Below are 27,325 nucleotides of genomic sequence, written 5' to 3'. Positions count from 1 at the left end.
AAGACTGATTAATGGCTGCTTGAAAATTCGGCTTTACCATCAAAGGAATAAATTACATTTTAAAATATATTACAATAGAAAACTTATTTTAAATTGTCATTATTTTTTTTTTTTTTGATTAAATAAATGTGGCCTTGGTGAGCATAAGTAACTTATTTCAAAAACAAACAAACAAAAATCTTACCAACCCCAAGCTTTTATATGTGTGTATGATAAAATATAATTTATGATATAATAAAATGCATGAGATTTCTTGCTAGATTGCTACAGTAATGAGGTTTTGGTTGGCAGTCATTAAACACTCTCTGTTCCTTCCCTCTACATGCCTCGCCACAGGAAACATCGAGTACAGCTGCCCCGCCACCAATGAATGTGAGATCACCAAACGCAGAAGGAAGTCCTGCCAAGCCTGCCGCTTCATGAAGTGTCTGACTGTCGGCATGATGCGAGAAGGTGAGGGAGTGATAAAAATGGTCGGGGAGGGGAGTAAATTAACATTTTATCCGCTGTCCGGCTGTATTTCTGACTCTATCTACTATTCTGAGAAAGCGTACTGGTTTCTATGAGCGGGAAGAAAAGTAGAACAGGTCTAGAATGAAGTCAAGGTTGAAACTGAAGGGCCGGTTGGCCTCCTGCCCCTAGGGCCACTCACGGTCAGCCAAACACCATCTTTTGTCTCGGCCTCCAGGTCCAGTTCTAACTAACAAGACTGGTTATTATTTAGAGAGACGGCCTGTGAGGCATTTTCTCAGAGGTCTGCCAAATGGACAAGCAGTTATTTTGAAACCGCCGCTCTCCTGTGGAAACACAGGCTCTGGCTCTCCAGGCTTTCCCAGCCTTTGATGTTTAAAGTTTACAGAGGAGCTGCCTGAACTAGACTTTAACCTTCACACAGGAAAAAAAGTCCTTTCTGATATCTTCAGCAGCAGAAATGCGGCACGGCAGCTCGTTTCCTCGCTTCTCATTCAGGTAGACAGGATGTGTTTTGTCTGCCTACGAAAGAATCGCCGTCATAGGCGGGTGAGGGAAGACGTGAGAGGGAATGAGAGGTAGGCTATGCTCCTGTCACTCACAGCACAGGACCTCTTAGAGACGCAAGTGACGGCCCTTATAGGCTCACTGTGGAGCCACGGGGTGTGTGTACACAAACGCTCTGGCCCTTTAAGTCACGATCAGGTAGACTGCACCTTATTCACCGAGACACAAGACCAGACACACACACACACAAACCCTACGGCCAGCCTACCTTCTGCAGACCTGAGTGGTCAACTCACATTATACCAAAGCAACACAGCTGGGGTGCAACAGCAGGCGAAAATGCCCCACAGGTCCACATTTGTTTTCGTTGAGCGTGAGAGCGTGCGCATATGCATGTTTTTGTCTGCGTGAAATGTTTCTTTTTTATATTATCCGTTTTTTTTCTCACACACACGCACGCAAATGGCAATCTCATTCAACGCTATTGTTGCCCTGTGCAGGGACATTTGCCTACACGGCCGGTGTCGCTGACAGGTAGGTAATTGATAAGTAGAGGCCTGTTTTCAGAAAGGTCTGAGGGATGTAGTTGCATGTTTGATATGGCATCTTCTCCCATGAGCACCCAGACAAATAGCAGCCTTTTGTTCTTGCTGCTAGCCACCCATACACACATATATCAAAATGGCACCCAATGGCACAACCATTTGTTGTAAAGTGCTTGAATTTAATACAGAGGTCCCCCTCTACATATGAATAAGGGTCATTTGAAAAATTGATGCATCAATTTTCTTATTTTTCCAAAACATGTTCACTTTACACACAAAGAAGGGAAAAAAAACCACATATACAAACAATTCAATTTAACAATGGATATTCATATAAAATATATGAATTGCTTTTGTTTGGTCTCTCACATTTTTTATTTTGTTAGTCATTTTTATGACAGTAGCTACTTTTGAACGTTACGCCAGCATCTATTTCTGGCTTGTTTTCACAGCTTTTTTGGCACACGGATATAAGCACAATTCAACCTTCTGACTATTCATATAAAATCTGTGTAAAATGCTATACTTTTAGTCAGATTTACATCATTTGATCTGCTAAATGTTGTACTAGCTTGTTAGCCTCATGGTTATTCATATAAAATATTTAAATTGCTTGTGTTTGGCCTTTACGTTTTTGTTAGCATTGCTTATTTTGTTTGTCAGTTTTATGACAGTAGCTACTTTTGAACATCAAGCTAGCGCCTATTTTCGATTGTTTTCACAGCTTTGTTAGACACACATACAAATACAATTCAACCTCATGACTGAATCTTGTGTAAAATGCTTACATTGTTTTTGTGTCAGGCTTACAATACTTCATTAGCTACCTTTAAAATTTAATTTGCACTAGCTTGTTTTTTTAAGGCTTGTTGTTTTTACAGCTTTTTAGACACAACCAACACATACAAACACAATTTAGCCTCATTGCTATTCATTTTTTAAATTGCTTTTGAATATTTTTGAATCATTTTACTAGCTGTTTTTGAATATCACATACAAAGACAGTTTAGGCTCACTTCATATTAATAAATATTTGGAATTGGTTTTGTTGTTGCTCACAGTTCTCTGTGTGTAAATTGCTATGCTAACTATGCTATGCTAACGGGTTTGCAACACTTTACTACTATCTACTTTTTTAACGTTACACTAGCACATTGTTTTAGACATGCAAACATAATTCTGTGTCATGGCTATTCATATGAAATATTTAAATTGCCTTTTGTACGACTGATGTTTCTCATGGTTTTGCTAACCTCAAATGTTATGCTAACATTTTGTTTGTTGGTTTTACAACACTTGTAATTTTGAACAACATGCTAGCACGTTTGTCAGGTCTTGTTGTTTACAGTGTTTTAGCGCAGAACTCACTGGCCTGGGATCGGATTAAATCCAGATCAGTCATGTGTGTGTGTGTGTGTGTGTGTGTGTGTGTGTGTGTGTGTGTGTGTGTGTGTGTTAGTTGTCAGTCGATGTTAACTGAGCTGGCTAGCTTTGGTGAGGTACAGGCTAAGCCAAAGTGTCAGTGTCCGTGCAGAGCCGCTGGTTGGAGTAGGAGGGTTTTTGAGGGAGAGGGTTGTGTTGTTACCCATAGCCAACAGCTTGCTTAAGGGAAAGATCTGTCTGAAATTAGCCCTGTCACCCCTGGGAGACATGAAGGTGGGGATGGGATAAGAAACCCCGATAAAGAAAGGATCCTTCACACACACACACACATGCATCCATAACACAGACTTGCAGTTCTATATACCAGGCATCCAAAGTGATGAAATCCTTTGGCACGCAGAGCCAGACCACCGCGGGGCTAGTTGAACCACCCAACATGATATCTGTCCACCTATCAAAACGCAGCTCTCACCTACAGCTTAACACCCCCATATTGTACACACACACACCCCACTCATACATATGCACAAGAAAAGCCTCTCAGTATCAACACACACTCGCCATAATACCGAGAGTGTGTGCAGGTGCTCACCTTGCAGGCACATGCGCTCTCTAGCTGCAAGGAAATTGCTGCCTCCAGCTACATCTCTGTTTGACCCTGGGGGCCAACCTCCTGCCGCGTCGCTACCTCTAGGCACCCAACTGTAAAATTATATCCACAGACAGTCAGAGAGACAGGGACGGGGCCTGACAGAGCACTAGCCTGAGACCAGAGCTGGGAATCAGACCTAACATGCTCGAGCTAAAGCACCCGGCGGTACGCAGCGTGAGGGGAACGAGAGCCGTACATCAGGACTGGAGAGTGCTTATTACACAACGCTTAGAGAGATGCAGTTCACACACTCACAGACGAGCTGATGCATGCGGCGCTGATCACACACACTCACACTCAGAGAAACCACTTATTCACAAGAACATATACACTAGGACGCTAATGCATATACACACACTCATAAATACTTACATGCTCTTCACTCTCCGAAACCTCGCATACTCAAGCTAAGGGAAAATGTGCAGACGTGTGATGATGATGATGATGTTGATGGTAGATTCTCAGCCACTCATCCCTCATGTCTGCACACACAAATAGATGACCTTCTACACAGAGCGAGATACTTAATATACCTCATACCTCTCTTTGTCCTGTTCTTTTGGAGTGATACTTCTCTCTTTCGCCAGCACTATAGATTTGAGACTTTATGGCGAGGGAATGTTTTTTCAAACTTTTTGAAACTACAATTTTTTGCTTTTAGCGCTTTATGTACATGAAGTATGAGTGTATATATGGATAATAATTTATATTAAAAAAAATTTTAATATAGTTTACAGGACCTTCTGTGTTCCTATTAGTTCCCTCATTGAACAATGAAGTGCTCTGATCTAAACTCTGAAAGCGAATGAGAGAGAAAGAGGGGGAAAATAAGAAACCTGCAGACGTAGGTTGGCAGTGATGGGATGCACCTTACGAATATGTAACATCTAATTCCTGCAGAAGGCAATTAGAGCTCGCCCAATTATTGTGCTGTGTTATAGATAGTGGCTGTCCTAACGAAGGCCGGAGTTTGGATTCTGACAGCAGTGGCTCTCCCCACCGCATCTCTCTGGGGACACAAGCAGCCATGGAAGCAAAATAACCAGACCTGCCTGTAGATATGAGTAGGCTAAAGTGTCTCTCTCTCTCACACACATACACACTGACATACATACTCATACATATAGAGTGCGTGCTGCTTTTTAGTCAGAGCAAGAGAGCTATTTAAATCTCAAAAGCCTGCCTCATCGCATCAGATCCCGCTTAAAATTCCTCTGCCTCTGTGCTTCAAACCCTTCAATGAAATATATAGCATGCTGGCCACTGTCACCATTATCATGACTGACACAGAACATGCTACAGGCAATGATCACAGTGGACAGATATGCTACTGCAAAAATCACCTCATCAGCTAAACATCCCATATTATTTTCTCTTGTTCAAGTCTAAATCAGTAGTTCTCAGCTGGTGGATCTTTCTTGTTGACGTCGAAGGCCATCAAACACTAGAGTGTTTTGGTACACATTTGTCTGCCAAATTGGTTATTGGCTGCCAATATTATTGTTATGTAATTATTTTAATATAATGTTATAAAGTATTATTATTATTACTACTATTTAATTTTTATTTACTATTTAATAATAATTGTATACTATTATATTAAAATAAATAATTTTATTATGTTTTTTTTTTTTTATATTGTTGCTTTTTATTATTATCATAGATTATTAGATAATAATAATAATAATAATAATACCATAATTATTATAATATTATTATTATTATTATTATTATTATTATGCTTTTAAATGTTTAATTTTAGTGACAGTTTTGTTTACTTTTGTATAATAAACTATAGATGCACCGATACTAATTTTTTCCACCGATACCAATAGCCGATTATTCAGAGTGATATCTGCCGATACTGATAGTTTGGGGGTTCTTCCTTTTATACCTTCTTTTAAATTAATGATAGGCTACTTTTATTATAATTAATAATTAATCATTGTATTTTAATTATTATATTTTGAAAGAAATGCAAATAAAAACTTTATATTCTCCATTTTATCAACCTTCAGAGTAACTGGTATCAGTTATAAACAAACATCACTAAACCTAACTTTCTGAATGTTATTAATTCATATAATTACTAATAATATTGAATATCAACCTGGTTTCTTAGCATTTTCTTTACACAAAGGCCAAATGCAGTGCATTTTCCTGCCCTCTTTTGATTGACAGGATATATCAGCCCTGACTATGGCTGTGTGTGAAAATTTGTTTTTATCAGCCAGTACCAATTTATGGCCGATATATCGGTGCATCTCTATAATAATCCTTTTTTTAAAGCGTCTTCAGGCCCAAATTCAAATCTAGGTTTTGATGCAATAATTCCAATATAAACGAAAAAAATAATAATAATAATAACTAAATGTTTTAACATACATTTAATACTAGAAATTATAACTTGTAGCTCTCTGACTTAAGTCGTCCCATGTGTCTCTGGAAAAAGATGGAGAGAGTGAACAAGACAGAGAAAGGACTACCTGGCTTGACAGGAGTCCCGCTGAGTGCATCTGTCTCACCTCCTTTTTCCTCATTTCTTCTTTTCTGCCTTCCACCCCATTTCTACATTTTATCCATTCATTTTTGTTTTTTACTTCCTTTCCATCTTTCTTTCTTTTTTTCTTTCTCCCTCTCTCTCATTCATTCTCTCATACTCCGTCCCTTCCTCATCTGCCTTTCGCTCTCTCGCCCCTCTCTTCCTCTGACGGGGGGCATAAATCATCGTGCTGTCAGCGGGCGAGGCTCGCTGGATTATGCAACGCCGCCATTCATTTAGAGCCTGAGGAGAGGACCCGTCTGAGACCACCCTCCACCCACCACGTTCCCCCACTCTTGCCTCCCCAAAATAGAGAGCTAGTGTCTTAAAGAGAGCTCTCAGGGGGGTGATATCATTATGCAGTCTCTCTCTCTGTAGTTTGCCCTACTTTATTCCTAGATAGCGCCTCTGTGTGTGCTTTTAAATGTCAGCATGGCAACTCTTTTTCAAAGCTGGTTTGTTTTTCTACCGGTGTGCGATTGTGCTACACCTTCAGTTTGAGGTCCGACCTGTCTCTTTGTTAAAAAACAAACTGTTGTCCATCTTCTCGCAAGCCACTAAGACTAATTCAGTCCTAGATATGTGGCTAACTCATTTTCTGTGGAGTATAAAACCAACTTGTGAACTGCACTCATGACTATACCAGTATTATGGTATGCCACATTCTCAACTGAATTTTACTGTACTTTTTTCCATAGTGTTATTTGAAAAATCCAACATTTCATTATATAAAATAATTATATACATTACAGTGACAAATGGTTTTGATCTTGAGTAGAAGACGACTTTTGCCTCTTCATTGTGAAGGTGAAAGTGTGCACCATAGACAGTCACATTCTTCACAACGGAGCCATTTGAATATCATGACAGCCTCATTATAGTGTCATAACTGACTGGCAGGCCCTGCTTGATAGTGCTAGTGATGTGTATCACAGCACACTCCTTCCTCCCATACTCGCCGCACACTTCAAGGTTTTAGAGCATGTTGCTTCACCTGAAATAACCCTCGGTGGCTCATTCGGGAGTCGCCCAATCTACTGCACCTGCTTAAAAACCCAAACTTCTGGCCACAGCACTCCCCCCCAGGTTGGGTCTGGGAATGAGACAGCCTGGTTCGTAACCCTCCATCCCCCCTCATCTCTCCTCTTCCTCCCCCGACCCTCTCTTACTATTTAGGAGATCCCCTCTGGCGCTGCCTAAAACGACACACATAATTAGGGCATTAACTCCTCTTAATTGCTGAGAGGTTTCTCTTTTTTTCCGTGCAGAGACAGAAAGGTCATCGTTGTGCCTTTTCCACCACCTCTCCAGCAGCAACAGAAGGCACAGTAGCGCAAATCCCTCCTCGGCTCCTTCCTCGATTCTCCCCTGCCACCGCTCTTCCCTCCCCTCCAATCCCTCTGTTCTCCCGTTCCCTGGTTGCTCGCCATCCTCAACTAAATGACATCTTTAGGCATTCGAGTAACCCGCAGAGGATTGGTGGAAGTCCCTGCCTTGAATCGGAGGCAGAATGAGCATCGTGTGTTTGGACCCCAGCCAGGCGGGGGAAGATTTTACATGCTGCTGACTTTGGAGGACTCTTCCCATCCTCCTCTTCCACTCAAGCATTTCCCAGTCTGCCACAGCCACTTGTGGGCAGAGGGACAGCTGGAGGTCTGTGCTCTTTCGTTTTCCATACAGAGCACCAGGGACACTTTGCTGACACTTTAATAAATGACGATTTCTCCCAGAAGGCAGCTGCTTGGCACGTCCATGGCAGATAGTCACATAATTAGGTGATGTATACATACAGTGGCCACAAAAAGTACTTTGACACTTAAGGTGTGAATGATTTTGCATGACATAAAATATCAAACATTTTTCAAGAAATTTGTCAGGTTTGAAGTGATTTAAACAGTTATTAGTTAAGCGAAATTAAGACAAAGTATTTGTAGACACTTTTTGGTTATAAAAGGTTAGTAAAACATAATTTAATTTGCATGCTTGTTTTCCCAATTTAGATATACATATAAAGCTCTCTAGTATAATTTTATCAGATGCCATTTGATTTTATATTTTATTTCTAGTGCAATGAAGTTCATACATTAAGTGTTACGTAGATGTCACATTACTCTTTTGGGCCCACTGTACATTAACGCAAACAAATTTTCTTTCCTCACTCCCAGTCGTTTGGTAAACAGCAGTGTAGCGTAGTATCCGAGAGGATATTGTGAAGTGTTCCCTGCAGAGCGCAGTAAATGCAAACGCTGTGAACGCGTACTTCCACAGGCCCGGCAGACGCTGCCAAAGCGAGGGCCTTCGGTTGAGCCTGTGATTGAGTGGCTAGGCAATAGGGTCTGGACTGCTTCCAGCATTCAGCGTGTCCCTCAACGCAAGCGCTTGCAGCCCACCGCCCGCAATCCCAGAGAACGTCTCCACTGGGATGCACTTGCGGCTGCCTTGTCCAGCACCTGCTGACCTTTTAATGGCTCTATATGGGCTTTTCCAACCGCACCAATCATGCAGCTGGCTGACTGTCATAACAATGCAACAGTAACATGTCGTTTTGAATGATGTGACTCAATCAGCGCTCTGTACAGTGCAGTGGGCCATGTCCGCAGGCCGCGATTTGCCTGCACTGGCTCTCTCTGACTGCTTTGTTTTGGTAATTTGTGACCAATTTCCTTACTGGGCTGCACAATTTGTGACCAATTTCCTTATTGGGTTTTACTTGTGCATGAAGGCACCAGTCGGACTGGGCTCTTGGCTTCTCTGGTTCTGCGCCGCTGCCTGCAGACGGCAGGTTTTTTTTGCATAGACAGACCATGCTGAGCCCACAGACTGTGCTTTTCCAGCCGGCCAGGCTGATTTGGTTGCAGGGCAGGGTCTGGAATTTGGCAGGGGCCTGATGCCCGCACAGCTGGCGCGCTGAGAACGTCCTTATTTCTTTATGTCAGGAAGCAGGCCAGTAGTGATGCTACAACCCAATGGCGGCTGTTTGCCCTCACAAGGTGGAGCGCATCGTCCTCTCTTTCCTGATTATCTTCACTTATTGGGAAGCATCACCTTACACACACACATACTCAAGGCATGTGATATCCATGTCATCACACTCTGTCATCCATGTGGACTGGTGCGATTGAGCAGGAGAATGTAGATGTGGAAGGCAGGGAAGACTGTTTGAGAGACAAACTGTTCTGGTATGAGCCCTGAGGGGGGGATGGAGAGGCTAAATTTGGTGCAATGTGGAACTGCTAGCTTTGAGAGGCTTGATAATAGTAATCTATGAATGGCAGGAGCAGGCACACAGGTGAGAGGAAGTCTGGAATTCTTGAGGTGAACACTTACATGCTTTCAGGATCAATTATGTTTCATCACCCTGGATGCAATATTATTACTCCCAAACCTATAGAATTAAAGGTAGACATACTCTTTAGTAGTCTACTTACTTCCTCATGTAGTTGCTGCACTCAAATCACATTTTTCTCTTTTAAACAATTACAAATCTTTTACTTCGAAACAAATCTTCTAATGCGAATCCTTAAATTCACGATGACACATTTGCCGCCACATGTGTTCACGACAACACAACAGCGCAAGTCTAATTACCATGAGTGTCAGCATGTACAAAAGCAATTGTCTAATTTGCTGTAAAATAGGTCACAGGCATTGAAACAAAGTATTATAAATGTATTTCTGTCCAGAGGTTTGTTACCACCAGGCACATCAGTACGCATCTGCTAATTTCTCATCCAAAAATAGTGTAGAAATGACCTGCTTAGTTTGATGCAGGGTGTTAATCTATCAGCGATATCCCCACAGATCTGCCCGTTGTTGTTGTTGTTGTTGTTAGACACATTTTTTAATGTTGCTTACCATTTTCTGTTTTCTGTGTGGTTGCCATTCAGATGCTTTTCTTCAAAGTGAAGAACTGAACCTGCAGATTATGTGATAGCAGACCACATATTTAGCTGTTATGCTACCAACGCGTATGAAAGATTGTAATTTTAAGATCCTAGTGTGGTAAAGGTCTCTACACAACATACATGTCTTGAATGAAAAAAAGCACTGCTGTGCGCTCGCGCGCACACACACACACACATACTTAGAAACGTAGAGTATTATCCTCTCCCGGTACCCTAGGCTGTCCGGTACAGAGCTGTTAAAGCACTGATATGACTGACAGATGAAGTTTCTTTAGAAGAGTGTATTTCAGTGGGTCATACCCCCGTCACTCAGCTGTAAACCCACACCACACTTACAGTTCCTGTGTTTACCTCACATAAAATGTCTCACAAACACACACACACAAATAGCACAGTCAGACAGTGGACAAAGGTTTGAGTTTTTTTGCGACTGTATTGTTAGTATTCACACAGTTTAAAAGTCACAGTATCGTCCCCTCTCATGATCACGTGGGATGAGTCAGTGCAATGCAAAATTAATGTCAGCTGATTGCAGAGCATTTCATTTACTCATTGTCTTTAAATTGCTTTGGGCTAATTACATGGCACAAGGCCTAATTGTACTGATTTTTTAATAAGTGCTGATGAGGTGAATTTGATGCCTATAGAACAATATCTACAGATATTTTTAGAGTGATGAGTTGGAAGGAGTGAGATTGTTCATTTCTTTTTATTTATTTTTTTAATTATTATTATTATGTTTATTGACATGGTTAGTGTTACACATTCTTCATAATTTTACATTTTTAAATTTAAATAAATACATATATATATATATATATATATATATTTTTTTTTTTTTTATTATTACTACCATTTATGTGGTCATTTATGTGGTCCAATGTGGTTTCTAGTTTAGGATATTTTTTCTCTTGCTTTTCTATATCATATTTACATTTTGATGATATATACATCCTTCAATGTACATACTTCAGATCGCATTTTGAGTCCCAATTATGTACTATGGAAGAAAAGAAAGCAGAAAAGGCTCAGATGCTGGTTGTGTCGTTTGAAGGGTTGGGTGAACACACTGGGCATGGTGAAGTGGCAATTACCCACTCATCTCCCACTGACCGACCTGAAGCATCCTGCAGGCCGTTTACATCCCGTCCCTCCTTCCTACAACACCATCAGTTTCCCCACTGCCCCATATTAACCAGTGTGGCCCAGCCCCCAGCACCATCCTGCGCTCTGCTCTAATGCAATCTCCCCCATCAGACGGACACCATCACCCACTGCCTTACAGCATTGACGCCCTTCCATAGTGACACATACCATATCAATCTTACAGCCCCTGATAGACTATGACCTGCTACGAAAATCTGTCTGTCCCGGTCATGTTGAAAGCTCATAAATGTTTACACGTTTTTGAAGGAGACATTTTTTTGGATGACTCATTGTGTATGTGTGTAAGGAATGTGTTGAAATCTATCTGAGTGGTTTGTGGTTATAACAGTTAACTCATTTCCATATCTATCACTGTTCCACCCCTAAGGGTTAATTTTGTTACCCTCTTCCCTCATCATATACTCATGCTCAACATCTAAACCTCTTCAAGTCTTCCACCCTCAGAAGACACCCACTGTCTGTTATGATGATGTATCAGAAGCCCTCCATTGGATCAGTGAGGCCGAGGGGAGTGCTAACACAGCAGGGAACGCTGTTACGTGTGAAAGTGTCTGAATGCAGCAGCGGAGGGCTCGGCCCGAGACACACGACTGATGAGACTTTAATTAGATCATTTAGAGGCGAGGAATTGTTCAGGCAGAGAGAGGCCTTGTTAATGCAGTCATACAGCTCACTAAGTAGTTTTTTCCTCGGCACTGATTTTCCTCAGGTAATAACCAAGCCTACCGCACACAAACAGACAATGGAGCTTTAGAACGGAGTCACATCTATCTATCTATCTATCTATCTATCTATCTATCTATCTATCTATCTATCTATCTATCTATCTATCTATCTATCTATCTATCTATCTATCTATCAGTCTGCCTGTCCTATCTATCTTGTATATCTCTTTATTTGTGTCTGTCTGTATGCCAGTCATGTTTGTCTGATGGATTAAAATATTTTTCTTACTATTTGTTATAAAATCAATCATTTTATATATATAGATAGACAAACGTAACAAACAAGGTGGATACTAGAAGCAGATGATGTCAGAGCTTTTCTCCCCAATATAATATAAATATTTGTTTATGATAATATTTATAAAAAATATATTTTTGCAACCATTTTACAGTTAAATATTTTTGTTATCTATTATTATTATTATTATTAATGGCCTGAGTAGGTAAATATTAGAAGCTGATGATATCAGGGCTTTATCCCCATTTAATTATCTTAAATATTTAATCTTAATAATATTTATAATAGCATATATTTATGTATATTTTAACTGTTTTTGTTGGAGATTTAGTTTGAATGCTTTTCTTAAAACAAACAAAAAAAATCATAGTATAGGACCATAGGTCATCATAATGGCTATAAACCATAACAAAAATCAGCATCTTCCACAATTCAAACAATCAGTGCATTTAAAGAAGCTTTGAAAGAAAGTGAAAGGGAGATCAAAAAAATAAAAAAATAAAAAACCTGTGAGATTTTGTAGGTTAACCCAAGCAAGCTGAGATGTCAGGAGTAGACAATGTGGTTGCCACGTCAGATCACAAATTATATTGTACTTTGACAGATTGTAGCCTTGCTTTACAAGTGCAGTTACATCTCATTTGTCACTGTTTGATCTGTAAGTGTGGCTACAGGAAAGGAAGGCCCTCCATCTTGCCAGCAATTTAATGGCTGGGAGACGGCCGACGGCCGACAGCCACCTGCCCACAGACCGCAGTGCTGATCTGTTCTCATTTATTCCACCATCAGGCCAGATGAAGGCAAAAAATCGCTCCTTTTGATCCCGCAATGCTGGTCAGCACCTCCCCTTGCCGATATATCACCCCTACACACCCATATGTTTTTAACACCTCATTCTGACTTATCTTTTGCCCACCACTGGGTGTCTCTTTAAATTAAACAGGGACATCAAATGTAAACACAATTTGATTTTGCATTGATGCATTAGTCTCTAAAGCCTTTCAGATGGAACTAGTTCTCTTTGGAAAATTTGTGTCACAGATAAACTTTATGATTTTAATCATGTTCGAATTAAACATTGTCTTGCATAAAAATGAAAAAAATGAAGCAAATTAAGTACAGTTTTTCGGCTAACTCTGGTTTCCTCTAATCCCATTGGGATAGAAATGTCTATGATAGCATTTTTTTCACCACAGTCGAAATTTATTTTGATCTTTGTTGAATAGCGTAACTAAAGCAACATTTCTCATTGCACTTCCTGCTGCACCTTTATGATTTTTTTTGTTTTGTTTTGTTTTTTTGTGTGCCTTCATGTTAATCTTGTTGATAATTATTTATGTTTTTCTTAATTTTTTTTAAATAAAAAATATATGTTGTTGTGATTTGCTTTAATTTACCTTTATTATTAGTATTATTATTATAATTAGATTTTTATTCATTAATATTACTATTATTTTTTATTATTGCTTTTATTTTGCTTTCATTTTATTATTTCTATTATTATTGTTATTATAACCGTTAACCGCAGTAATCATCATAATCATTGTGTGTTTTAGTCCAGAAAAAGACATGGGCCAAGGGGGGCATGTAGAGAAAGAGTTGAAAGAGTCTCAGTCCATTGTGTGGTGTTAATTCGCTCTGCTCAGCTTGCTCCTGGGCAGACCGGAGGCCTGGGTAAATTCAGTTTGAACACGGCACATTGTCTAAACATATCGGCCTGCCAATCAGTCACCCCGAGCCCTGATAAGAGCCGTCTTGTATTATTGAATCAACAATAGGGCGGCTCTGCCGGCAGGAAGATAACGCACGCTTATTTCTCTTTAAGTCTCGGCAGAAGAAAGGCGCTGTCCACATCCACCTCATATAACTGCCTCAATTACCATAAAAACCACTGCCGTGCCCATCCTCACACATGCCTCTGCTGCTGTGACGGAGCTCTGTGTACGTGTGTGTGTGTGTGGAGGGAGAGGGCCATAAGATAGCTCTGTGTTTCCAATTATGAATTTCAACATTTCAATCATTTGGATGACATTCCATCAGCGCTCGCCACCCCCCTAAAATTTCAGTGTCCTTTATACTGGGGATCCTGGATGAAAGATGGGTCATAATAAAATTGTGCTCAGCTCTGAACAGCCACGACTCGATAACCAATAACAGCTTTACACAAGTGACACCGTTCCACTCACGGACGCCTTTTCCATCACTCCATTTGTGTTTTTCCCCTCGCAAAGCAAGCACAAACATGTCAATTTGACCTAGATGCCGATTCCCCCCCACCACCACCCCCCTCTCTCCAATGCACACTGCCTTTTGAAGTGGGAAATCCGATGGTGATCCAATCAGAAGTGATTCCAATATCGGCAGTCAGCAATATTCCTCCGCCCCAAAATGATCGCCGTTCATCACTTTGTCTATTAAGTCAGCCAAGCATTTGGCAGGTTAGCAACAAACCCTCGAAAAAAAAACACAGCCAGCCGCCCCGCCAGTTTCTGTGCCGAAATATCGCAGTAAATTTGTCCGCATCAGTCAATGCCCACTCACTAGCTTCGGCCCACTGCAGTCACATGACCGTGGCACCTGCAGTTCGCTTCTCTCTCATTCTCGTTTAAAGCAGTGTTGAGAATGGACAGGGCATGACACAATAATTAAAGTAAGTAGATAGCTCAGTAATTCTCTCTGGATTTTCTGTGGACAATGAGCAGGGCTCCCCCTATCCTATCTCTTTATTTTCTCTGTGCATCTCCTTTTTCTCCGGCTCTGGATCTGCATGTGTGTAGGGAGAGGCAGCCAAGCACCGGACACATTTCATTAGGATCACCCACTCCTGCTCCTCTTTTAATATTTGAAGGCTCATTTGTTAAGTGGGAATGGTCTTTTCTCCTTGTCTTTTTCCCCCTTTTTGTGGGCTTTGGAAATATAATTTTCAATTTTTAATTTGATTCATTTAGATTAAAATCATTAATCAGGACTGAAAGTGAGTTAATTTTCTGGAAAATAAATGAGCTTGTTCGGATAGCTCTTTATTAAGTGAGAGTTGTGTGCAGAGGGGTGGGCGGTGATGGAGGAGGGTCTCTTTCAGGTACTATAGGATCGACTGTTGGCCCAAAATTAACAAGAGTGAGAGAGATATGGCACATTGGTGAGCTTTTCCTGGGATCCTGTGCATATGTCTATACTGTAACTTAGGGATATTCGTATTAAAACTGTAAAAGTCCTATTTTTTTTAATAATATTATATAGAAATATTATATTATTTAGAAATATTAAGACCATAAACAACAAAAGCATTGTGAAACAGCATTTGCGACTCATTTTATGTCTGTAATGTGACATTTTTCCAAGTTATACGAGAGATTCGTAGAGAGAAAATGTGGGGCATCTTAAGATTTGTTCCATTAGGAAATATTATTATTAATATTCCTGAATTATAATTATAATTTAGTAAAAATTACAGCTATTTACCGTTTTTCAGGATCATGTTTAAAGTAACTTTGAATCCAGGTTGATTTTATTTGGTGAAGTATAGTATACAGTAGGGCTGAACCGATATATCGCATGAGATTGTCACGTGCATTTCGTCAGTAAAGCCGGTTCCCCGATTACCGCTAAATCACCATCACCTGCTTTCAAATGGAGCGGCATTTAATAGACAAAGTCGTAGTTCACTGACAAGCCACGCAATATCGCGTTCATTACCGAAGGCAATTCATCTGCGATAATGAACGCGATATTGCGCAGCTTGTCAGTGATCTACGGTTCTGTCTATTAAATGGCGCTCCATTTGAAAGCAAGTGATGGCGATTTCGCGGTAATCAGGGAACGATATATCGGTCAGCCCTAGTATACAGTTGGTAGTCATCCATAATAATACTTTGATCTTCGCTGTAGATGTGTATACTATTAGTAGTATTACATATAATAGTTTCAGAATCTATTAAAAAGATTTTCATTTAGCTGTTCCAAGACAAACAGACAAACAATATTTTTTTTTTTAAACAAGCAGCTCTAAACCTCTAGTTATTCATGTAACCCAACTCACCTGCGATGTGACTCTTTTTAGGCTATTAACAGCTTAGTGAGACTGCAATCATAAGATTCATTTCTTTCATATGTTTTTTTGGTTTCTGAGTTGCTGTGATTATGTCTTTGGGGAGGTTTGGGGCCTTTATACTTTGCTTCTAGAATGTGTCATTGACTTGTGCCCACTATTTAATCAAAACAAACTGCCAGCATCCTTTTTCTGAACACACAACGACACACGCTCTCCTTCACACCAAACCTGACTCGTTTGTCAAGACGGTCACGTCTGTTTACTTGCCGGTGGTCAGCACATTTTCAAAGGATGCAAATCCTTGTCAAGGGCTAAGCTGAACACGAACAAAAATCTTTCACCGTCAAAAATTCAAAGCATCGCTTGTGATATTCCAGAATTCAATGTTTAATTTCTGTAGCCGGTCAATCAAAATACAGAACCCAGATGTTATTCTGAGTTTGTTTGTTTTTTGGTTTTCCTGTTTGGGAATTTGAACATTTCAAAGCTCAAGACAAATGCTGTCAATATTTGCTTCTCAATGTAATTACGTTACAGTGGATCTCAAGGGGAGGCGATTGTGCCAGGAGAGCGGGGGGGAATTTAACAGGCTTAAACATCAGAAAATCAAATAGAAATCCACATTTTATGCATGAATGGCACCACAGAGCGCACTTGTCCCACAGCTTAGCGACCAACATTTACAGCGGCATAGAAAATAAATTCTCATTGGATTAAGAGCAAGATTCAGATGACAGTATGTGTCTACCCCCTCTCTCCTATTCCTGCGCTCTCTCTCTCTCATTGTCCCGCTGAAGATTTAATAATTCATTCCTGTAGATCTCAGGGGATCTGGCAACCAGCAGTCCTGTTGCTTGCCCATGTTCATTTGTCCGATGCCCATTTGCATCTTGTGTGTAAACTCGGCTGTTTGCAATTGGGATTCGCTCTTTTTCTCCGAATGGGGTGTCCTGCTTGCTGGGCTGCCCTCATCACATGGGACACGCTTTGTTTTGCCCTTTGCCATAGGTCACAGCTATTTCCACATAAAAGCTCACAGCATTAATGGAATAGACTGGAGGATGTGGGCTTCGGTGGAATAGGGCTGCTGACTGGAAGCTCACTTTGACTAAAACAATTTGGTCCCCCTTGGATTTAGCTAAAGTGAACCAGCAAGAATATGAGAATGAAGCTGGGTTGTGATTTTCTCATGGCCATGCTTTTAGAATATCTGCTTTTACGAGAGAGAGAGAAAGAGTTAAGGTGAACATTTTAATGGAGTTTGGCAGCTTACTGGTACTTTTACACTGTGTTCATTTCTGTCAGCGCCTAATGACTGTTAAATGTGCTTTCTTAGAGAAGAGGAGCACTATAGGGTCCGATATGAACACCCATCGAGAGCCAAATTGTATTTGGCAAGTAAATAGTATAGAGTTACCAGTGGACAGTACCTTCACAAGGAACTGGAACTTAGTATGTGGTTTAATTGAAGTTTCTAAGAGTGAAAGACTCAATATTGCAAATACTGAAATGTTTCAGAGATGCCGAAACAGTCAACTTTAGAAAGAAAAAAAAAAAGTGAAATATTCATTGTGTTATGTAGCCAAAACAAGTACATAGCAGGTAAGTAATATTGGTAACATTTTATTTTACAGTGTCCTTGTTACACTTTAAAAGAAATTACTGTAGTACTAACTATAAATTATGCATAATTACATGCGACTAACCCTAAACCAAACCCTAAAGTACTTACATGTAGTTAATTGTTATTACTCAATGCTTAAATATATAAGTACACTGTAACACGGACACCTTAAAATAAAGTGTAAACGTAATATTTATAGCTTGTAATTTTCTCAATTCACTAACCGTTGGCATGTGTGGTATTAATTTTGGACTCTGATAAGCACTAGATATCATTCATATTATTGATAGTATTCACTATAATGACACAAAAGTAGAGGACTGAGAGGTTTTACTGGACTACAGTGTATCGTAGTAAGTAAATCATATCAACATTCTCTCCTTCTCATGTTTGCTTTGGTCAGTGTCTCATTTTCCTTGTAGACAAACTGTTGATGGAAGATTTATTCTGGTAGCTAGAGTTAGCTGGTTAAGTGCTTGTTCCTATAAATATTCATCAGAGAACAAGCCATGCTCTTGTGATGCATAGCACCTGTAAAAAGAAACTGAACTATCAGCACACGTTTGACGTTCCTGTGAACACTTAAGCCTTTGTTGAGTGGACGCGGCGTAGTGTTTATGCATGTCAGCTGCGAGAAATTTGGCTGCCGTATTTACTCTTCAGTGCCCATCAGCCTTGGCCAAAACAACAGTCTCCTTGCCTCTTTAGAGTGTCTGCACGCATGCTGCTGACTACTAAACAAGAATAGTTGTAATATAATGATGTAAGTTCGAGACATCGGAATTCTCTGGACGCGTCTGATTAATTAGTCTTTTTTTAAAGTGGCACACGTTGCTGCCGGTTTGATTGTTTCTCTCACACTTCCCCGTAAATTTCTGCAGACGCCTTGCAGGATTCCACGCCACCTATGAAATTCAAAACAAGCCTTGTAAGAAGTTTACGGTCATCTGTGGGTCCTAATAAAAATGTAGGGGGATGTGCGGAGAGGATAGTAGGATAATTTAAAACAAGGGAAAAGGGATTTCACCATGAAGAAATTAGTCTGTTTGTCATCTTAATTAAAACAGTAAAATCTTGTAATCTGCTGGGGATTTACAGCAGCATGAAATGAAATCTTCTTTTTCCACTACTTCTTGTTCTGTATGCCTGCATGAACTCTTTAACAGCGTTTCATGTCCACATTAGTCCTAATGTATGTTTTTTTTTTTTTTTTTACTATAATTTTATAATTTTATCATTTATAGGAACCTCTTATTTAAAGGGACAGTTCACACAAAAAATAAAATTCTGTCTATGCTCACCCTCATGCCATCCATACCTGCATCCCTTTCTTTTTTCAGTGGAACATAAAAGGAAACATTTTTAAAATCCACCTGTGGGGAAAATCAAGTTTTTAATGTTGTTTATATGTCTATGTGGCGTTTTTAATATGCTTTAAGACAAACCATGTGCAAATTTATAAGTCAACACCGTTGCAGAGCATTTTCTCTTTAAAACTGCAGTGATCTAAAGACAGTATCAAAAACACGTTTTTAAATCGCTGGTGTTTGTGACATCACAAATTCCCTTGTAACCAATCACGTCGACGGGCCGGTGGGCTTTAGCATATCATTAACTGACCGCGCAAGGGAGTCTCCTATCCCAGTATATTTTTCTGTTGATATGAAAAATCAGGTAGATATAGCAATATAGCGGGTGTATTACGATGTTATCATGAACTATATGCCTTTGTTCACTGACGTTCTGAGTTGTTTAAAGCGTTTCTAAGGATATTGATTTTTAGAAGGCAGCTGTCTGACTCAGCTGGCGAATGGGAACATGGTTTGTGCAACATTAGCAACACATTACTAGCTGTTTGATAACATAGTCAAGCATATTAATTACTGTTATGTGTCCGACGTTGTAAAAAGTGATACCTTCGTGCAGCGTTTACTTCAGTAAGTTGACCGAGTGGATCTCTGAGCTTGTGCAAGTGAGTGGAGGTGGGGCTAATTAGCATATTCATATATCAGTGTATAATAAATGAGGTAAGGGTGTAGAGTTACATTCAAGCTATTTTAAATTTTTTTTTGTTTTTTTTTTGAGGGAAAAAATGATTGACTACAGTGGTACTTTAAAAAGTTCTATGTCTTTTCAGTACAATGAAAGTGGATGGGGACTGGTGCTGTGAACCTCCAAAAAGAACAACAACAAAAAAATCATAAAAGGTTATATTCTTCTGATATAGTCTTCTTAAGGTATATGATAGCTATGCCTGTGCAAATGACTGAAAATTAAGTCATTACTGATAGAAAACCTTGCCTTGAAGCTATAGTCCCCATTTACTTTCATTTATATGGAAAAGGGCAGCTTGGACATGCTGCTGTAAATCTCCTTTTGTGTTCCACAGAAGAAGAAAAAAATCATACAGATTTCTTTTTTTCTTTTTGTTGTCCCTTTAAATGAACTCTTATTTTCTTGTCCTCATTTTTAAGGAAACCCATAACATTCACATAAACTGTACGATAAGAGCTATTTGCTCTGTTTTGAGACTGTAATATCAGAGATTTTTTTTGTGGTGTTCGTCCCATGAAGCAGTGCAATTCATTAAGATCATTTCACGTGGGCCCATAGATACGCCGTCAAACAAACAATCAGCAGCTCTTTGTATCTGCGCTTGTGTGAAACCCGACCCATCGGCGCATCATGTGCAGCCAGGCGCCTGCTTGCTTTACAGTCATGTGGCGATAGAAGGTCTATCAGCAGACAGATGTATCCCGATGGTGTAAAGCCACACTTGCCGTTTGTGGAGGGTAGCGATCGCCCCTGGGTCGGCATCCCGTAGCTGCATCTTAATCTTAACCATATAAGAGAAGCCACAAAGCTGGCTGCAAATCAGTAACAAAGGGTAACTTATTCCAATGTTCTTTGTTTTGAGCATGTAAATCCTTGAACGATCCTCCTTCAGCATTGAGAGAGGCTCTCCTAATAATATCCCACCATAGACGGCATCTTTCAGGGTTGTGCTGCATTAATTCCTCATCTATTTCCAGTGCATTGCAGGCCTACAAAGATGAGGAGCTTGAATACAAAATTATATACACAGTTATACATACTCAGTTTGATAGTTTTGGTTTTGTCATTTGCACTTTTTGTTCTCGATCCAGGAGAAGTCAACCAATCAGGCTAATAAAAGAACCATATATCGGACCCACGTTAACCTGGATGGCAGATGCAGGTTTCATTGAGGAGCGAGATATAAGATGCCGCACGGGGCTGCAGGTGATGCTATTACAAGCATGTCTGTAGCAGTGAATTAGCCCAATAAACCCTGCAGTCCAAGCACCCGGACAGGGGCAGGATCCGGTTTCTGGCTGGGGGTCGCTCTTGTTAAGATGAGAGGCTGTCAACATGTGAGAGTCGTGTGTTGTTGCATATTTCGGGTGCTGGCATCAAGGAGGTTATGCTAGCAATGTGACATCTTGTGTGACCGCCATTCTCATGTAAAACGAAGCCTGTGGGACGTGTGTTCCTTCGTGGAAATGTGAGCAAACAGGGTCACGGATCTGCTTTTGTCCTGCAGTACAATGTCACATAATCAACAACCAGCCAGGGTCAAAGTTAATTAACACTCATTATCACTCGTTCAAAATACGCTTGTGTGTTGGGCAATCACGGTGCAATACTGATCTATTGGAGGAAATAATATGGCTTTGGTCACTATACTTTAATCGGAAAGGCACCAATGATACCGTTGTATCTCTATTTATCCCAGAAATCTGTACTTGTGAAGGGTAATATTACATAAAATAAACAATTTTTAAAAAAATTACTATATCATACACTTTTTAAAAAAATTTAACTACCATAATTAACTACCATAACAAGATATACATTAACATGCTTTTTTTAAATTTTTTTTTTATTTAGTTTTAATAATAATTTTATAAATTATACAAGGTATATTGGCGAAAGAGACATTATAAATGGAATAGAGTTACATATCGGAATTAGCTTTTCACTTTTGTCAGTAAGGATGTAACCTGATATTTGGTTTGGGTTAAAATTTTTAAGAATCTCCCATTGAAAAACCCATGTTGGTTGACAACTGATCTAAATATTAAGGAGAAAACCCTTGTGTTTTTTGTCTTTCACCATCCTAATTGAAATCAATGGATTCACATTTCATTGAGCTAAACTATAGTAAAACCCATAACCAGCACTTCAAAATTTCAGTCAGTGATCTTCAATATGAGACAGGTGCATCTCATTGTTAAATTATTCAGAGTGTCAGGCCTTAAAAGCCCAGCGGAGGTGCCGATTGAGCGCCATTCGGATAAACGAGAATTCCAGTGTTTTAATTGTGAAATGAGGGCTGGCCCACTGGGCCTTCATGTCCATTCCGTTCCTCTCCAGCATGCAACATGAAACGGGTCCTAGGCCACCTTTAAGTGGTTTCCACGGAAACCGCCCATCCCCTGGAGAGGTTTGCATAATTAAATTAAGGCTCTTTTGTGTGTCAATTAATTAAAAGCAGGGACAGGTCTTTAAGGCTCTGCACTCATCAGAATCGCAGGTCGCAATAGATGGATTCAGAATGTTTTCACAACCGTCGCACCTCAATAAATTACCCACCCATCACACTTTATTTGCACTCTTTGTGGGGGAAAAATATTGACAAAAGCTTTGAATGATGAAGAAGAATGGGACAGCCTTTAAAGACATGGTGAGGTGCTTTACATGAGTACTTGAGTACTTGAATGCCCTGAATATCTCCTGTAATTGTTGTCACCAAGACTCTTGAGGATGTGCCTTAACACCACAAAAATGGCTCTCTGCTGTTTACCTGTTATTCTGTTGCGAGTTGAGTGATCTAAAGATGCACACACGCCACAAGCGGGAGATAGGCAGGTGCGTGTCCGGATGTCACATGGAGAGAGTGACTGTGCCCCTGTCTGTCAGCAGCTGGTCATCTCCTGTCCACATCCCTGAAATGGCCACTGACAGCTGCCGTGCCGTTTATGGCGGGCTCACAGTGGCCCGCTCTACTCGCAGTGCTTTTAAAGTGACAGCGCAGGTTATCTGACTGCTTTATTGAAGAGGTTGTGTTTGTGCTAAAATGATGTGTGGAAAGTAAATGTTGTCTTTTTTCTTGTCTCCTCTTTTTCATCAGGCGTTCGACTGGACCGTGTGCGCGGTGGAAGACAGAAGTACAAACGCAGGATAGATGCAGAAAACAGCCCCTATTTGAACCCTCAACTGGCTCTGCCTCCCAAAAAGCCATGTAAGAACTACATTGTGTTTATTAGGTGTCTCCACATTTATAAAGACATTTTTTGTTTCTTATATTTATTTTAAGAAGAGATTTTTGTTCTCACACACATACAAACACTTATTTAAGCTCTACTAAGTGCTAATTTAAGGGATAGTTGACCCAAAAATTAAAATTGTCATTATTTACTTATCCTCATGTTGTTCCAAAGTATATACTGTATATATCAGGGCTGTCAAATCGATTAATCGCGATTAATTGCATCTAACATAAACGTTTGTTTACATAATATTTGTGTGAACATATATTATTATTTATATATATTATATATGTATGTATGTGTATGTGTGTGTGTGTGTGTGTATATATATATATATATATATATATATATATATATATATATATATATATATATATATATGTGTGTGTGTGTAAACACAAACTTTTATGTTAGATGCGATTAATCGCAATTAATCGATTTGACAGCCCTAATATATACTTTGGAACAACATAATTATAAGTAAATAATGATTTTTTTTTTTTCCTCCCCATACAGTAGGAGGCAATGGGACCCCATTAACTTTCATTATATGGACAAAAACAGTTCAGATATTCTTCATATTTAAAAGAATTTCTTCTTTTGTGAAAGTCTACTGGTTTGAAAGGCTTAGTAAACATTTTAGGGTGAACTATCTCTTTCAGTTTACAATTTTTTGCATCTGTCACAACTGAAAAAAGATGAAATACAGATTCTTTCACTAATATCTCAATGTCACCTTACAGTGGCGTGCCTTATTTCCAATGCACCAGGAAATTGGACACAAAACAAGAAAGACAGAGATGTAGTATATGACAGAGCCAATCGACAAAGATGTTTGTGCTTGTGTGTGTGTTAGGGGAGAGCGAGCGAGCATGAGAGGGAGAGAGAGGCCTAATCCGGATTAAATCCAATCTGGCAAAGACATCAAACCCACAATACCGGAGCTTCCGCGCTGTCAGACTGCTCTGCAAAGAGACAGCACGGCAGCGCTTAACAGATTTGTCCCTAAAGCCTTTTTACTTAATGGTAGCATATTCTCCTGGAATACAATATGCTTTTATGCATGATAGCAGTGGAAATAATCTTAATTATTACAGTGGTAGAAATCATTTTAGGAATACGGCGCTCTGAATAACCTTCTGCCTAATCCTGCTGATCCCTCCTTCCAGGTTCAGGCTTATTTCCAGCCACCCAGAGCAACTTATTTTAAAGCTTATTCTCTATGTCCAGCTCCCATCCACTTTCATTACTTCATTTTTTTCCCCTTGCTATTGTATGCTAGCAAGATGGGGACTTTGTTCAGAGACAGTATAATGGGAAGGAGACGGACCACTCATAGAAAAATGAACAGGATGAAGCACTCAGTATGGCATGCTTCCCGCTTTTCAGTTAAAAGAGCCATTTTTAATTTGAGTTTGTTTAATCTAGAATGAATCTTTTTGGAGCTAAATAAGATGCATTTATGCTACCATTGTTATCATAAGTTTTATTTGGTTTTTACCCATTATCAAGTTTAAGACTTGCCTTTGCTTAGGTTTGAATTAAATTATGTATTCAAATAATTTTTTTTTAACATAAATCTCCACTGATGGCTTTTTTATCAGCGGGTAATCCAGAAGACGTCCACCCATGCATGGGCATAGAGACCAATGTTTAGGTTTTGTAAGGCGTCTTCGTATTTTAGTGCAATGTCCCATTAATAGAGGCTTTTATCAGTCTGCCTCTGAGCTCTCTGTATCTCTTCTCTCTTTCTTTTCTATCTCTTTCTCTATTTTCACAAACAGAGAGGAATAGCCATGGTCCCAGCCTACCTGATTGATTATTTGCACATAACAAAGGCATGGGGTTTGGAAATTGGGTTGCATTGATTCTAATTAGGGAAACATTAAATAAGATTTACCTAGAGATAGCACTTACAGGCTCCCCCACTCCCTGGAGTAGCAGGGCTCGGCTGATTGATCCATTTCTTCCCCTCCTCCAACACACACACACACACCTCAGAAGTTAATGCTTTTTAATTTAGTGATCTGTTTTGTCCTCGGACCTCAAACACAGATGCACTGGGCTCAAAGTGATTCATCTGGGCCTTGCAAACACACAGATATACACACAGAGATTGCAGTGCTGTATTTGGCTTCTGACTGCCTATCATATTGCATTGACATAGATGATTAAACAGCAAATGAATTTCATTTAACTGTAAGGGTGTCGCTAATTACCTATTCCAATCTCCCTCACTGCCACAATCCGATCTGAAATGTGTGTCCTTTCTCTCATTAGATTGACAGAATACCCCTGAACACAAATCTTTATATGCACAATTCAGCGTAATTCACAATGAGAATCAAATGGATTTGAATTTAAAAATAAAAAAATCTGTTTTTCTAAAGCAGTGGTTCTTAACCGGGTAGTCATGTCCCCAAATTTTATTTTATTTTATTTTATTTTATTTTATTTTATTTATTTTTTTATTTTATTTTTATTTAGTATTTTATTTTATTTTATTTAGTATTTTATATTATTTACTACATTGCATTGCAAAAAGTTTATTACACTTTTTATTATTAATAAATATTATAACTTGTATTACCAACTATTCAGACTCTTTTATTTTGGTATAATTTCATTTGGCCAACATAAAAAGCCCCCATTGCTAAAAATCACACATTGAAAATATTTATATAATATAAATATAAATATATATGTCTATGTATTTATATAAAAAAAAAAAAAAAAAAAAACTGGGTTTTGAAGCAAAACTGGTTAAGATCCACTGCTCTACACTATCAAACTCTTTCCTAACCTATGAACAAGAAACCAAAAAAGCGTTTTTTTTTTTTTTCTTTTTTTTTCGATTACAAATGACACCAGGCATTCATTCGTAGACCAAAAACAGCTTTTTCAGTGCCACAAACATCATCTTTCCGCCCAAAGAAAACAACTCTGCCAATATTTCATGTTATCTGATTGCTTTCTTTGCTACTGAACCAAACACTATATGACCTTGCTGGTATAATCCCAATCTGTTTCTTTGTTCTCCCCTCGGTGTTCAAATACAGTCCCCTTTGGCTGCCTTGCAGATAACAAGATTGTGTCTCACTTGCTGGTGGCGGAGCCTGAGAAGATCTACGCCATGCCTGACCCCACAGTGCCCGACAGCGACATCAAAGCCCTGACCACGCTCTGTGACCTGGCAGACAGGGAACTGGTGGTCAACATTGGCTGGGCCAAGCATATCCCAGGTAGGACATTAGCAGAGATACAGAGTATATGCAACTACAGGTAAACTCTCAGTGTGAACCGTGGATTGGATGTTATGGCGTAAACCAGTTATTTTATAAAAGTTTGAAAATATTTAAAAGGTTACATGGGATATTAAATATCTGATGAACATTTTAGATATTTAAAAAATGAAACTCTATAATGCAGTGGGGTCCAGAAGTCTAAAAATGTGAAATTATAATTCTATTCCTTTTTTTCCATTACAAATTATATTAACAGCATTACAGTGAGTGAACAAGTTAACTAAGATATGAAAATGAATTTTAGAATTTATTAATATTTGTTTGCCATTCAAGTTATCCAGCATGATTTGAGAATGATCCAAAGAGCATTTTTCATGTTATATCTAAGATGTTCTTCTTTATAGAAATCTAAACACATCAAATATTTGTTTAATTATTATCATATTTCTTCATTACATTTTTCTGCATCCTTAAACCTTTTATTTATTTTCAGATTTAAATTACATTTTAACTTTAAAATAAACCAATGTAGTCTCATAATTTTTTATTCCACTGTATGTGCAAAATACAACAACTGTAAAGCATGTTTGAGTAATTGCTGTTTTCAGCAAGAGCAAAACACTATGCTGAAACAAACAAAGCTGTGCCTTGTCAATCAAGGACATTTGCCATCACCCAGGCCACCAGTGACACAGTCCTTAGGTCAGCATTTTTCCTCCTGTGACAGCAGACAAGGATCAATCTGTTTAGTTTTAGCTTAATTCCTTCCTCAATCTAGCACAATATCCATAGGAGTGGAGAGGAAGCATTTTCACCTGCCGTTTCAGCCAATCAGCAGCCTTGTTGAAAGGATTCCTGACATTAGCCATGAACGATAATGGCATGACTGACCATGATTGAGACAAGTGTCCTCCCCTCCTCTCTCTCTACTGCTGCTTATTGCCCATTTCCACAAGACAGAATGAGGAGTTTCCGGTAA

The 27,325-nt window shown here is 39.3% G+C and overlaps 1 protein-coding gene across 7 annotated transcripts in view; it reads left to right on the top strand.

The window, feature by feature from the left end:
• The window catches only part of esrrga (estrogen-related receptor gamma a), a 190,213-nt gene that overhangs the window by 134,340 nt on the left and 28,548 nt on the right, over window positions 1-27,325 (top strand). For 6 of the 7 annotated variants that reach the window (XM_048191497.1, XM_048191495.1, XM_048191496.1 and 3 more), the window contains 3 exons: window positions 337-453; window positions 22,963-23,073; window positions 26,161-26,343. In XM_048191497.1, the coding sequence (XP_048047454.1) occupies window positions 337-453; window positions 22,963-23,073; window positions 26,161-26,343 (411 nt within the window). The remainder of the gene's footprint in view (window positions 1-336; window positions 454-22,962; window positions 23,074-26,160; window positions 26,344-27,325) is intronic. The other variant, XM_048191494.1, reaches the window with a different exon arrangement.

The sequence above is a fragment of the Megalobrama amblycephala genome, linkage group LG5, assembly GCF_018812025.1.
Source record: "Megalobrama amblycephala isolate DHTTF-2021 linkage group LG5, ASM1881202v1, whole genome shotgun sequence".
In the NCBI taxonomy this organism is placed as follows: domain Eukaryota; kingdom Metazoa; phylum Chordata; class Actinopteri; order Cypriniformes; family Xenocyprididae; genus Megalobrama; species Megalobrama amblycephala.
The sequence above is the reverse complement of the archived record's forward strand: the minus strand, read 5'-3'. Positions and strand labels throughout refer to the sequence as shown.